At 41.9% G+C, this 12,546-nt stretch overlaps 1 protein-coding gene across 8 annotated transcripts; it reads left to right on the top strand.

Moving 5' to 3' along the window:
• The first annotated feature begins 5,620 nt into the window (after positions 1 to 5,620).
• Positions 5,621 to 12,327, top strand: LOC102076495 (uncharacterized). Of its 8 annotated transcripts, none has more exons than XM_025901861.1 (8): positions 5,621 to 5,854; positions 6,158 to 6,353; positions 6,538 to 6,621; positions 6,712 to 6,945; positions 7,022 to 7,099; positions 7,651 to 7,927; positions 8,030 to 8,157; positions 11,569 to 12,327. In XM_025901861.1, exons 3-8 carry the CDS (start codon positions 6,562 to 6,564, stop codon positions 11,617 to 11,619), a joined length of 828 nt encoding a protein of 275 aa, XP_025757646.1. In that variant the 5' UTR covers positions 5,621 to 5,854; positions 6,158 to 6,353; positions 6,538 to 6,561; the 3' UTR covers positions 11,620 to 12,327. The 8 variants fall into 8 exon arrangements, with proteins under 8 accessions (XP_025757646.1, XP_019205762.1, XP_025757647.1 ...); XM_019350217.2 differs by lacking the exon at positions 11,569 to 12,327 and adding an exon at positions 9,569 to 9,764; XM_025901862.1 differs by having other exon boundaries at positions 5,622 to 5,854; positions 7,651 to 7,887.
• The last annotated feature ends 219 nt before the right edge of the window (positions 12,328 to 12,546 follow it).

Here is a 12,546-nt window from a genome sequence, read left to right as displayed (position 1 = left end):
AGGAGAAATCTGCTCTCTCTTTCTAGTCCCTGTCAGGACTCTTGCTGCAGCATTTTGGATTAGCTGAAGGCTTTTCAGGGAGTTTTTAGGACATCCTGATAATAAAGAATTACAGTAGTCCAGCCTGGAAGTAATAAATGCATGAACTAGTTTTTCAGCATCACTCTGAGACAGGATATTTCTAACTTTAGAGATGTTGCACAAATGGAAGAAAGCAGTCTTACATATTTGTTTAATATGTGCGTTGAAGGACATGTCCTGGTCAAAAATGACTCCAAGGTTCCTCACAGTGTTACTGGAGGCCAAGGTAATGCCATCCAGAGTAAGAATCTGCTTAGATACCATATTTCTAAGATTTTCAGGGCCGAGTACAATAACCTCAGTTTGATCTGAATTAAGAAGCAGAAAGTTAGCGGCCATCCAGGTCTTTATGTCTTTAAGACATTCCTGCAGTTTAGCTAATCGGTGTGTGTTACCTGGCTTCATGGATAGATAGAGCTGCGTGTCATCTGCATAGCAGTGAAAATTTATGCTATGTCTTCTAATGATGCTGCCTAAGGGAAGCATGTATAAAGTAAACAGAATTGGTCCTAGCACTGAACCCTGTGGAACACCATAATTAACCTCAGTGTGTGAAGAGGACTCTCCATTTACATGTACAAATTGGAGTCTATTAGATAGATATGATACAAACCACTGCAGTGCAGTACCTGTAATACCTACAGCATGTTCTAATCGCTCTAATAGGATATTATGGTCGACAGTATCGAACGCAGCACTGAGGTCTAGCAGGACAAGCACAGAGATGAGTCCACTGTCAGAGGCCATAAGAAGATCATTTGTAACCTTCACTAAAGCTGTTTCTGTGCTGTGATGAGCTCTGAAACCTGACTGAAACTCTTCAAATAAGCCATTCCTCTGCAGATGATCTGTTAGCTGTTTGACAACTACTCTTTCAAGGATGTTTGATATGAAAGGAAGGTTGGAGATTGGCCTATAATTAGCTAAGACAGCTGGGTCTAGAGATGCTTTTTAAGTAAAGGTTTAACTACAGCCAGCTTGAAGGCCTGTGGGGCCTGATTATTTAAGACCTTGTATGTGAGGAGCAGGATTTTGAATTCTGAATATGTTAAGAAGCACATTTGATTGTTTGTTCTACTTTTAAAAAATGTAATTATACAGTAAAAATGTTAATTTTCATTCGTTGCCTCAAGGCAACACTGCGCAGTTAGCCCAATTTTTTTCAGGCAATATAAAGCATTTGCATATGTGTGTAGAGATGTGTTTGTGTGCATTTATATGATCATAGTCAATGTTTTTTACTTTACAATCTACTCATAATTACAGGACATGGATGTAAAAACCTTTTATGAAAGGAAACCAAGGGAATGTGCACTTTCTGTCCTCAGAAAGTGAGGACAGTGAGCTTTCAGGGAGTGACAGGGAAGTAGAGGAGTGGATCCCTGAATGAGGTTTGAGAGACACTTAGGAGCTCAGGGGTCAGTTGGTAAAGTAACTGTGTCTGTGCATGTGTTAATTTGTGTGTGTGTGTGTGTAGTCATGTATTACTTATTGTTGTGGGGACACAAATTTGTTTACACACTCACATTGTGAGGTCTTGCCTACTTTATGGGGACAAATTGCAAGGTAAATCATTAAATTTTAGGGTGAAGGCTTGAGTCAGGGTTAGGGTAAGGTTCAGAGTATTATCCAGTTCAATATTAGATATATTATTAGGGACCCTAAAGCTCCCCCAAAATAGGGAGAAATATTTTTTTCCTGTCATGTATTTAATATATATTCTTAGTGCTTATTTGCTGATTATATTGTTTTATGTATATGTATGTATATATGTGTATATGTATGTATGTGTATATATATGTATATATATATGTGTGTGTGTGTGTGTATGTATGTACATATATACATACTAGATGGTACACCAATTTGTTTCATTTTTGATTATTTGTTTTATTTGTGTTCTTATAGGTTATTGTATATTAAAAAAATAAAATAAAAAAAAATTGTTTTATGTATGCCTTCATAAACCAGATGAGACGAGAACCAGGTTAAGGGTGACAAGTTGACCTGGCAACAGACTTTAGAAAGAGGAAGTGCAAAGCTGCACCGGAAATTTGACACAAAGAAAAGAGGAACTGGGTAAACGGAGTGTGTGTGTGTGACGTGCTGCAAAATATATAAGGAGACTGGCTGCTGCTGCCTCAGACTTGAGCTGATGTCTGTGTGCTCAGTCTCCATTTTCCGGAAAATGTAAAATTAAAGATCATTTTTTGAGTTAGACCACTTTGAGCCGTGTCTTTCTTCGCCGTTAAAAGAATACAAAGAACTGAATTTAATATTCCCCCAAAATTAAAAAGTCAAGCAGTAGAGGGATCCAATGAAGGGAAGCCAATACAGGAGAAATCTGCTCTCTCTTTCTAGTCCCTGTCAGGACTCTTGCTGCAGCATTTTGGATTAACTGAAGGCTTTTCAGGGAGTTTTTAGGACTTCCTGATAATAAAGAATTAGAGTAGTCCAGCCTGGAAGTAATAAATGCATGAACTAGTTTTTCAGCGTCACTCTGAGACAGGATCTCCAAAAGTTGATTCTGTTCATCTGGACGTAGTGTTTTGTGTGACATCCAAGTGACTTCTTCAGTCTCAGCTGACTGCAGGTTTCCCCAATCTTATAAACAGTACATTTGCATAATGACAAACCGGTTGTCCTTCTCTCCTGGATCATCTGGAGCTTTCTTTAGGTGCCTTCCCAGCTTTGACAAACGTCCAGCTAATCTATTAATCTCCAAAAGTTGATTCTGTTCATCTGGATGTAGTGTTTTGTGGGAGAAACGTTTCATCACTCATCCAAGTGACTTCTTCAGTCTCAAATTAATCTATTAAACTTTTATCGCCCCACAGACTAAAGATTACAATATAAAACATGAAATTCACATGCTGTAAATGCTTTCACCACACCAACATGAAGCTACATGTTTGGTCTCTTAAAAATAAGGAACAAGAAAAGTTTGCAGAACCCAGAGATTCAAACTGAAGCTGGTGTCTCACTGCAGGGAGTCTTCACACTACATTTAATCATCTCGTCGTCTTTTTTTTTGAGAGAGATCTGAAGAGGAGGAAAAGACAGAGAAGAAACTGTTAGCTTCACCTGTCCTGGCTTGGACAGAGCAATCACAGGAGGGGATGTTTACAGCGAGCAGGAACCTCCGAGACTGAAAGATGAAGCTCAAGCACCAAAGCTGCAGTTCCTCTAATGTCCACTAGAGGCTCAAGCAGTAGGTCCCATGTTAACATGTCCGACTTTACATTAGAAAAAACATGTTTCCAGCCTGGCTGTTGATCATTTTCTCCTGAATACAAACTGTGGAGGGGTTGATTTGTTACTTGCTTAATAGTAAGTGTAACCAATCTGAAATACAGGGCCACAAAATCCCTTTTTGTCATCTAAAGCTATAGCCTATTATTTTCACAAGGGGGCGCTTTGATGCAGTCTTGTGTTGCCATGACCTTGTGTCTTGTGTGCAGGAAGCATTATCTGTCTATTTCCTGTAAGATCCTTCCTCCAATGGCGATCAAGTGTGTGTCAGAGCACAACGGGAAAATATCTCGGTATGCAGTTAAAGTTGAGACCAAATTGTTTTACATATAAATGCTAATAAGCTAGTCTTTTATTAGGCCCTGAACTCTGACCACAAAGGGAATAATGTCTGTGGAGTTATTTGTGTTGGAAAGTCCCGGGGAGTCACATGTTTTCCTGTTGAGATAATTTATTGTACTCGCCAATTAAGTGCAGAAATGTTTGGAAAATCTTTGGAAAAAAAGCCAATCGGGAGCTATTGTGTGGTTTTACTTATCTTGCTGTTCCTTAGAGTGTGTTATAAGTGTTGAATGTTTTAAGCTACAGATGTTACTGCGATGCTAGGTGTGATGCTAGCTGCTATGCAGTTAGCCACCCCACCCCCGAAGCCATATCACAATCGGGGAGGAATTCAAATATAACTACTTGCTTGGTTTATATTAGAATGGTTTAGTCTTAATTGAAACAACCATATTTCATGTTTTAAAAGTATTTGCACAATTTGCCATTGGATTGTGTGATTTGCTTGAAGAACTGATTCAAGTCAACTTTGGATTTCAGATAAACCCTATGCGCTATTATACCTACCCGGGTAGTAGGTAATAGGGTCTGCACACTTACATTTTCGGTCAGGATCCTGTTTCTTGACTTTTCAAGTGCCTTTAAATACCATCCGGCCCTGTCTGCTTCAGGAAAAACTGAACAGGATGCAGGTGGACCCCTGCCTGGTCGCTTGGATCTCCAACTACCTCACCGACAGAACACAGTAAGTTAGGCTGACGGGCATCACGTCTGACACTGTGGTCAGCAGCACAGGAGCACCACAGGGAACTGTGCTGTCCCCTCTTCTCTTCACCCTGTACACCTCTGACTTCTGCTACAACTCTGAATTATGCCACATTCAGAAGTTTGCAGATGACACGGCCATCATGGGGTGTATCTGGGATGATCAGGAAGAGGAGTACAGAAGTCTGGTGAAGAACTTCGTCGCATGGAGTCACACAAACCACCTGCAACTCAACACCTCAAAGACTAAGGAACTGGTTGTGGACTTTGGGAGGTCCAGAGCAGGTCCACTGCTGGTTCAGATAGAGGGAGAGGAGGTGGAGGTGGTCAACACATACAAGTACCTCGGGCTGCGGGTGGACAACAAACTGGACTGGTCATGCAACACGCAGCACCTGTATTTCCTCAGGAGGCTGAGGTCTTTTAACATCTGCAGGAAGCTCCTGAGGATGTTTTACCAGTCAGTGGTTGCTGGAGTACTTTTCTATGCTGTGGTGTGCTGGGGGAGCAGCACAGCAAAGAGGGACTCATCCAGGCTGGAAAAACTGATCAGGAAGGTTGGCTCTGTGGTCGGCATGAAGCTGGACACTCTGGTGACAGTGGCAGAGAAAAGGACACTAAAGAAACTGCTGGACATTATGTACAATGCTGGGCATCCTCTGCACACGGTCATAAACAACCAGAGGAGCCTGTTCAGTGACAGGTTGCTTCTCCCAAAGTCAAGAACCAACAGACTTAAAAACTCCTTTGTCCCACACGCCATCAGACTGTTTAACTCCTCTCTGGAGGGGAGAGGGAGGGGAAACAGGAGGACAAAGGAGGGGGGAACAACTAAGCTGTAGTGCCTCTTCACTTCACTGTGCAATACTTTTTGTGCAATACTTTTTGTTAATAGTCAACGGTGCAATAGACTTCAATACTTGAAATGTGCAATTCACTTGTATTCTTATTCCTATTTATTCTATTTATCCCCTTCCTATATTTTATTTATATATGTCTCTGTATTTATATGTGTGTATATATATATAATATTCTGCTCACGTTCTGTAACTTCTGTCGGTGCTGTGCTTTTGGAAACCGAATTTCCCAGAGGAACCCACCCGAGGGATTAATAAAGTTTTATCTTATCTTATCTATCCTCGTACACTGGGGAGTAAACTGCCATTAAACGAACAGAAGAACAAGAATGCGGGGTACCGATCGGGTTTCCGATCGGTACCCCGCATGCCCAAATCTTACGTCACTTCCTCTCTTTGCCAACATTGCGACATTTAATATATTCGAATGATACGGTTAGCGCTCAGTTAGCTTCTAGCATTTGTCGACAGCTCTGCCTCCTTTTCGACTGCCCGGGACATTTAAACAATGGATGTATACAAGCAAATTCATGCTTTTCTCCTCAATGGAGAGCTTCCCCCGACTGAAGAACTGCGCCGTAAAATACGAAGAATGGCACCTAATTACAAACTGAAGGGTAACTACAAAAATTAATGTTGATCTTTTATATGTTTTTTTTATTTATTAATTTTTTTTAAAACTCTCTCTCTCTCTCTCTCCCTATCTCTCTATCTCTCTCTCTATATATATATATATTACAAAAAAATACAACTCTGTCATATATACCCTATATATAGTTTTAAAAATTAATTTCAATTGAAGGTAAATGTACCATACTGGTGCAGATACATTATCCCAAACTTTATTAATATCTGTCAGACATTTTATTTTACTTTAGTCAGCAACTCTCTCAGCTTTTTACACTTTCATCTTGTAACAGACAACAGACTCTTCTACACTGGCCCCAGTATGCAGTGCATGCGCCTGGTAGTCATGTCAGAGGAGGAGAAGAAGTCAGTTCTGATGGAATGCCACAATAACCCTGGTACCGGGAACCACATGGTGTTAGAGGTACCCGAAACAGGGTTGTTGCTGGCTATTACTGGCCAACATTGAACCAGGACATCAGTGAATGGGTATGGCCTTATTTCAGTTAACAAGATAAAGAACCTTGTCTTTACTTTTACTTTTTTACTTGCACACTTACATTTCAACATTAGTTTCTGTGTGTGTGTGTCTGTTTTTTTTTTAAATTGTTATCAATTTACATCAACTGGTTTTACAGTATCCTTGAAATATTTTTTGGGATATATCTTTCAGGTCAGATGCTGTCATCGCTGCCAGATGAATGACCCAATCAAGACTGTGGCACCAGCATTACATCCCATCAAGGTCCATCTTAAGGCCTGTACACCAATTTCATTTTCATGCTAATAAGCTTTTGTGCTGCAGGGTAGCTTTAAATGTTAACTTGATAAGTTCTGTGACCTGCAGGTAAAAGAACCTTGGGAGGTGCTGGGCATGGATTTAATTGGACCACTCCCGGAAACACGTCTAGGGAACCGATATGTCCTGACAATGACCGATCTGTTTACTAAGTGGGTGATTGCAGAACCTCTTAAGTCCAAGACTGCAGCTGAGGTCTCTGCAATCATGACCTCTAAGTTATACACGTTTGGCATGGTCAGGAAAATCATCACTGACCAAGGAAAGGAGTTTGTGAACCAGGTAAAACTTGTGAAAGTGTTATTGATGCCTATGATGATATGATGTATTTAGGCCAAGTTTGCTCATGTCACTGCAGCTCAACAACAGCATTTTCAGCACGCTGAATATTAAACATGCTGTCTCCAGTGCGTATCACCCCCAGACCAACGGGCAGGTAAGCATTTGGATAGCTAACCTTGAGTCACTCATATGAAATCAGTCATGCTTATTTATCTATTCTACAATAAAACTCAAAGGATGAGAGGACCAACCAGAACATTAAGCGTGCTCTCAGAAAGTACGTTAACCAGAACCATGATGACTGGGATGTACACCTTGCTGCTGTGGTCAGCACTCCACAGTCCCTATTTCCTGCTCTTCCACTGACATCCACGTCTTCCTGCTGTGATGAACGCCTGTCCCATGGATGATGACTTTGAGGTTGCAAACCCTGAAGAGAACATCGACACAAGAGTTGAGGAGATGACAGTTCTGAATGAAACGGTCTGTACATTTGAAGGGGGCTGGCTGACAGGAAAAGGAGATTTGTTTAGAAAAAAAGGGAAAATATGGTTGATAACATTCTCATTTTTATTGTGTATTCAAAACTTTTTCTGCTGTAGTAGATAGCTTTTCTCTATTTACAGATTGAGCATTTCCACGGCAACTTGGTGAATAATAAATATTTTTATTTTTCACTCTGATTTTTGTGTAATCTTTTTGTAGGTTCTTCGCAACTTTGAGAGGGCACAGGACACCCAGAGGAAGACCTTTGAACCAGGGAAAAGGAAGCAGGTAAGAGAGTGTGTTGTTCAAGCAGGTGATGATGTTCTTTTGTCAGGTGATCCAAAGAGACGACGCACTGGAGATGCATTATTGAGCCAACACCAAGGACTGTACACTGTGGCCAGCATCACGCCAAAGGGGGTGGCCACTATTGTGAAGGGAGCAACTTGCCAGAAGGTAAATGTGTCCAGGCTGAGGAACTACCACAGATCAAAAAGTAAGAGTATGACATGCAATAAGTAGTCGCAATTACATTTTGATTTAATGTTAAAAATGGATTAAAGTTTGTATGTCATGCCACATATTTGCATATTATCAGATCCACCAACTGAGAGGAAGTTTCTCCTGGACCACTCATATGGGACTCCGGAACGGCAGATTGATCATCAGTATGCCAGTCCAGGAGCAAAGTGGCAGAAAGACTTGGAACCTCTTCAGTCCAGTCTGGTAAGGCGCATTTCTGTGCAGTCACGTTAAATCTTTATAAGTCAAAGTCATTGATGGTTTTAGAATTGCTTTTCATGGATGATGATAACATGTCCATTTCAGGCTATATTGGTCGCTGAGAGACAGATACTCTTTCTGGACTCACTTCGCCCTGATGGTTTTGGAGATGATCTCTACCGAGCCATATTTAGGTTGACACTAAAGAAATGACAAGTTTTTCTGGCCTTGTCCAGTGGACAAACATTAATGTGAAACTTATTGCCTGATTAGAAAAGTACAAAAAAAAACCTGAATAGAAAAACCTGACATAAACTAAAACACTAAACAAACAGAAAAAGACAGTCAACAACTCCAGAGACAAAAAACGCCACGCTCACGAAATGACTCTTAAAGCAGGATGCGAGTCGTGGATTTTTTTTTTTTCAATTTCTTTTGCCCTCTCTCTCACTTTTTTTCACTTCACGCTGCACGTCAGCCTTGTGTTTGCGCTTAGCAGAGGGGGGGAGGGGCGGTACTTACACTCGCAACAGCAGCACACGAAAAGAGCCGGAGGGAGAGAGAGAGAAAGAGACCCGGGAGCAACAAGAAGAGAAAACACACCACATTAGAAAGGTAAAGTAAGGAAAATGAGTGACACCAAGAACAGAAGCAAAATCTGGAACCATTTCAATTTTACTGACAATACAAAGGTAGACTGTAGAGTCTGCAAGAAAGACTATCCTATAGAGCCGGCTCCACAAACAACCTGCACAGACACCTGAGAACTGTCCGCCCATCGGTGCAATAGGAAGATAAAACACAGTCAGTTGAGTGTGATATAAGTGAAGGTGCCAGTGTGTCTACCCACTGAGCTGGTGGGAGACCAAGGCTTCAATTTATCCACGTCTTACCCAGGTGATTGCAAGGAGACTGTGCATTGTGGCAACATCAGTCCCCTCTGAGAGAATCTTCTCCAAAACAGGACAGATAATTACTGACAGAAGAAACCAGATCAGCTCCTCAAAACTGAGGCACTTGGTATTTCTAAATGCTAACCTTTCCCTTAATTAAAGATCAGGGCGTTCATTTTTCTTTCTTTTTCTTTTGCATATTTTAATCAATATTTTATTGTGTTGTGGTTTGCAGTGTCTTGTCTTGGAGCATCTCCATGAAACCAATTTGAGTGACTGATTTTATGTTCATTATGTATTTCTGTGCTTGAGGGAGGCTTCACGTGCCATTATGTGAGAGTATAATGCCAATACAACCCACTAGAGGGTGCTGTAACTCAAATTAAGGGAATTTTCCCCTTCTTTTTACTCCTTTCCTCTTTTCCACATTTTTACTGGTATAGGCCCTTTTATGGCCATCCCATTATAAACTCCTGGCCCTGAAGCCTTCCCTAACCTTAACCTCTTTTAACCCCATGCAGGGACTTTATTCCGGCCCTAAACCTAACCGCCTGGAGCCCCAATTGGACATTGGGCCCTAATTTCAATCCCCATCTTCTTCCAGTCCTAAACCTAACCTCTGGGTTCCCTAAGCCCAGCCTCAACCCCCTTATTCGGGACAAGAGAGGACACTTCCCTCCTGGAGAGCAATCTGTGAGTGGCGTGGGGGCCTGGGATGGGAACAGGTATGGACTGTGCATGGAGTTTGGCCACCTTTGGTGGCCAACCTCCCAACTTGAGCTCCCCCTAACCCTAACCCCTAACCCTAAGCCAAGAGAGGCACACAAAACACACATAGACAGACACGTTGGGCCAGCCTGAAGAAGGCCTATAATTCACCGAAACGTCGCGACGGCCCAACGATACACACGTGCACTATAAAACCAAATTATGGTTAATTTTTTGAACTGGGACGGGGTTATCATCACTGGCCCCTTGGACGATCATACCCCTTTGGGGCGTACTGTGGGGGACCTGAACGCCCGGGATGGGAACAGGTATTGACAGTGCATTGGAGCCCGGCCCCCTTCGGGGACCGATCTCCCAACTTGATTTCCCCTAACCGGCCCGTGCCGCCTGTCCGCCTGCTTGGGTAGCGTCGAGTTCCCTGACTGTGATGATAATTGGACATGAAAAAGAGAAACACATAATTAGGACAAAAACAATAAAAGGAGGTTTTGGAGGACACAAAACAATTGGAGATAACATAAAAGTCAAAGAGAAGGACACAACAGAGATAAAACAAAAGAGAAAAATAATCAATTGAAAAACACGAAAAAACATAAAAATGACAAACATATAAGGAGAAGGCGGATGGAACGGACACAAAACAATTGGACATAACACAAAAGGTCACGGAGGAGGACATAACAAGGACAAAACAGGAGGAACAGGACAATCACAGGAAAGCAACAAAATCACGAAGTCACGAAAAAATTATTGGAAAGGACAAATAGGAAGGGGGTGCCATAAAAATAATAAAAAATAAAGAAAGTCAAAGAAAATAATGTTAACTTTTAAATGTTACTTTCTGTGTCTGTGCATCTACCAGGGGTGTTATTCACTACCTTGTGTTGCTCACAGAGGTAACTGTGACAAAGTGTGTACACCTGCGCAGCGCTAACATTTCTACAGCATTACAATTCTTCATGTGATTTATACCGGGACAGCTGGTTGATGTGTTTCTACTACAGGATTTCTGGGTTTATGTGTGAGGAAAACTGTGTTTACAGGTTATGAGTTGGTGATGCTGTTACACTGTGTTGTTGGGAAAATGTGAAGGTTACTTTGACGATGTGGATAACATGTGAATCATTCCCTGTGTTGAAACTTGTGTCACTTCTGTCCACAGATATGGATGGGTAACTTTATGGTCTTTTTATAGCACCTCTGGAACCTGTCAACTTCTGCCTGACCTCCAGGATTGTCCATGTGTGTTGCAATGTTTATTTTTCTAAGAGTGCTCTATTACTCTTATGATACAATTGTTTATAAGTGTGAAGTTTGAGTTTACTTCCAGATCTTGTTTTCCAGGCCATGATGGTGTGTATGCAGGCTCCTGGTGGAGTCGGGGTTTTAAGCAAACTTAATATGCAAAACACACTAACATCTTTTATTGCAGGGTTACGGAGCTACTCCAGAGGAGGTGAAGCCCTGAGGGTGCCTGGGACATGATCTAGCTAATCTTTTTCTTTCAGACAGGAATCTAGGTTGGATGAGTTGACTCATGGGAGTGTCCATGCGTCAAGAGGAGGGGTCCAGAGTTAAAGAGTTACATGAAACTATCTTTTCTATGTTTTCTAAACTATGTTTTTATGATTTTTGTGTGCTTAACAGTTCATCTACGGGTATTAAACCTATGTAAAGTGGGGCATCTATGTTCAGCTGAGGCTTTGATGGTCCATAAATGAAGCTCACTGAACTAAAGAATGTGGTTTGATGATGATTGACATGCTCCCCAAATAGAAGTTTTTCCTCCTAGCAAGGAAATACAGGTGCAGCAGTCAGAGTATTGCTGAAAGGAATCTCCTGAGAAATCTTCAGAGGCCCAGTGAGAAGCGAGAACCATTCCAAGCAGAGCTGACAGCCCAGGCAGTGGTTGAGGTCAAAGGTCGAGCTGTTTGGGGCCCATCATGAGATCAGATTCCACAGCCACAGCAAGGACCATGAAGCTGCGTTGGAATGAGAGCTGTGCCAAGGGGGCTTTCCAGAGGCCAATAGAGGAGATTGTAGACAACAGATGGGCACCTGAAGGATGAGGGGAGCGTGCCAAGCTCCAACGACAGCGCAGAGGGAGTCCAAGGATGACATCATGATTCTGTGAAAAGCACAGGAACCAGAAGCTATGGTGGTGATGACAGCAGTTTCCTATGAACATCACCTAATGCTGTGTCACTGTCCTATGCACACGATGGCACACTGACGACTGCTGGGATCATAACAGCAGTAAGATAACTGGATCCAGCACCCTTTCCATAGAGGGTTTTTCCTGCAGAGGATGGACAATGGAGGAGTCATATGTATCCCCCACAGGACAAGGAGGCTTGAAGTGAGGTGATGGGGGCTGGTAGAGGCCACAAAACTCAAGTGTTGACGAGGCCTGCAGCTTTGAAGATAGCTGAGACCCATGTTGACAAACAACAAACTCAACTGGTATGTTTGAATGTCTATTCTACATACATTTGGACTCTGGTCCTATGGACAGTGATGGAAACAACTGGAAGAGACATTTATGACACCCTGCAGAACTTAAACCACTCTGCAGAGAGATGTGATTTACATGTCTTGCAGAGGAGCACAACCAAGCTGGAGTGATCTTGAAAATGTTAATTTCTCTTTTGACCATTAACAATTCATTTGTTTGCTTGCAGGATGCAGTTTACCATTGAATGAGATCAATGAGAAATTGGGTAACTGCTAATACATTTGTGAAACTGTGTACGTTTACATATGCTGAGTA

Source organism: Oreochromis niloticus, linkage group LG20, assembly GCF_001858045.2.
Source record: "Oreochromis niloticus isolate F11D_XX linkage group LG20, O_niloticus_UMD_NMBU, whole genome shotgun sequence".
NCBI classification, from domain to species: domain Eukaryota; kingdom Metazoa; phylum Chordata; class Actinopteri; order Cichliformes; family Cichlidae; genus Oreochromis; species Oreochromis niloticus.
This window is presented reverse-complemented; position numbering and strand designations above follow the sequence as displayed.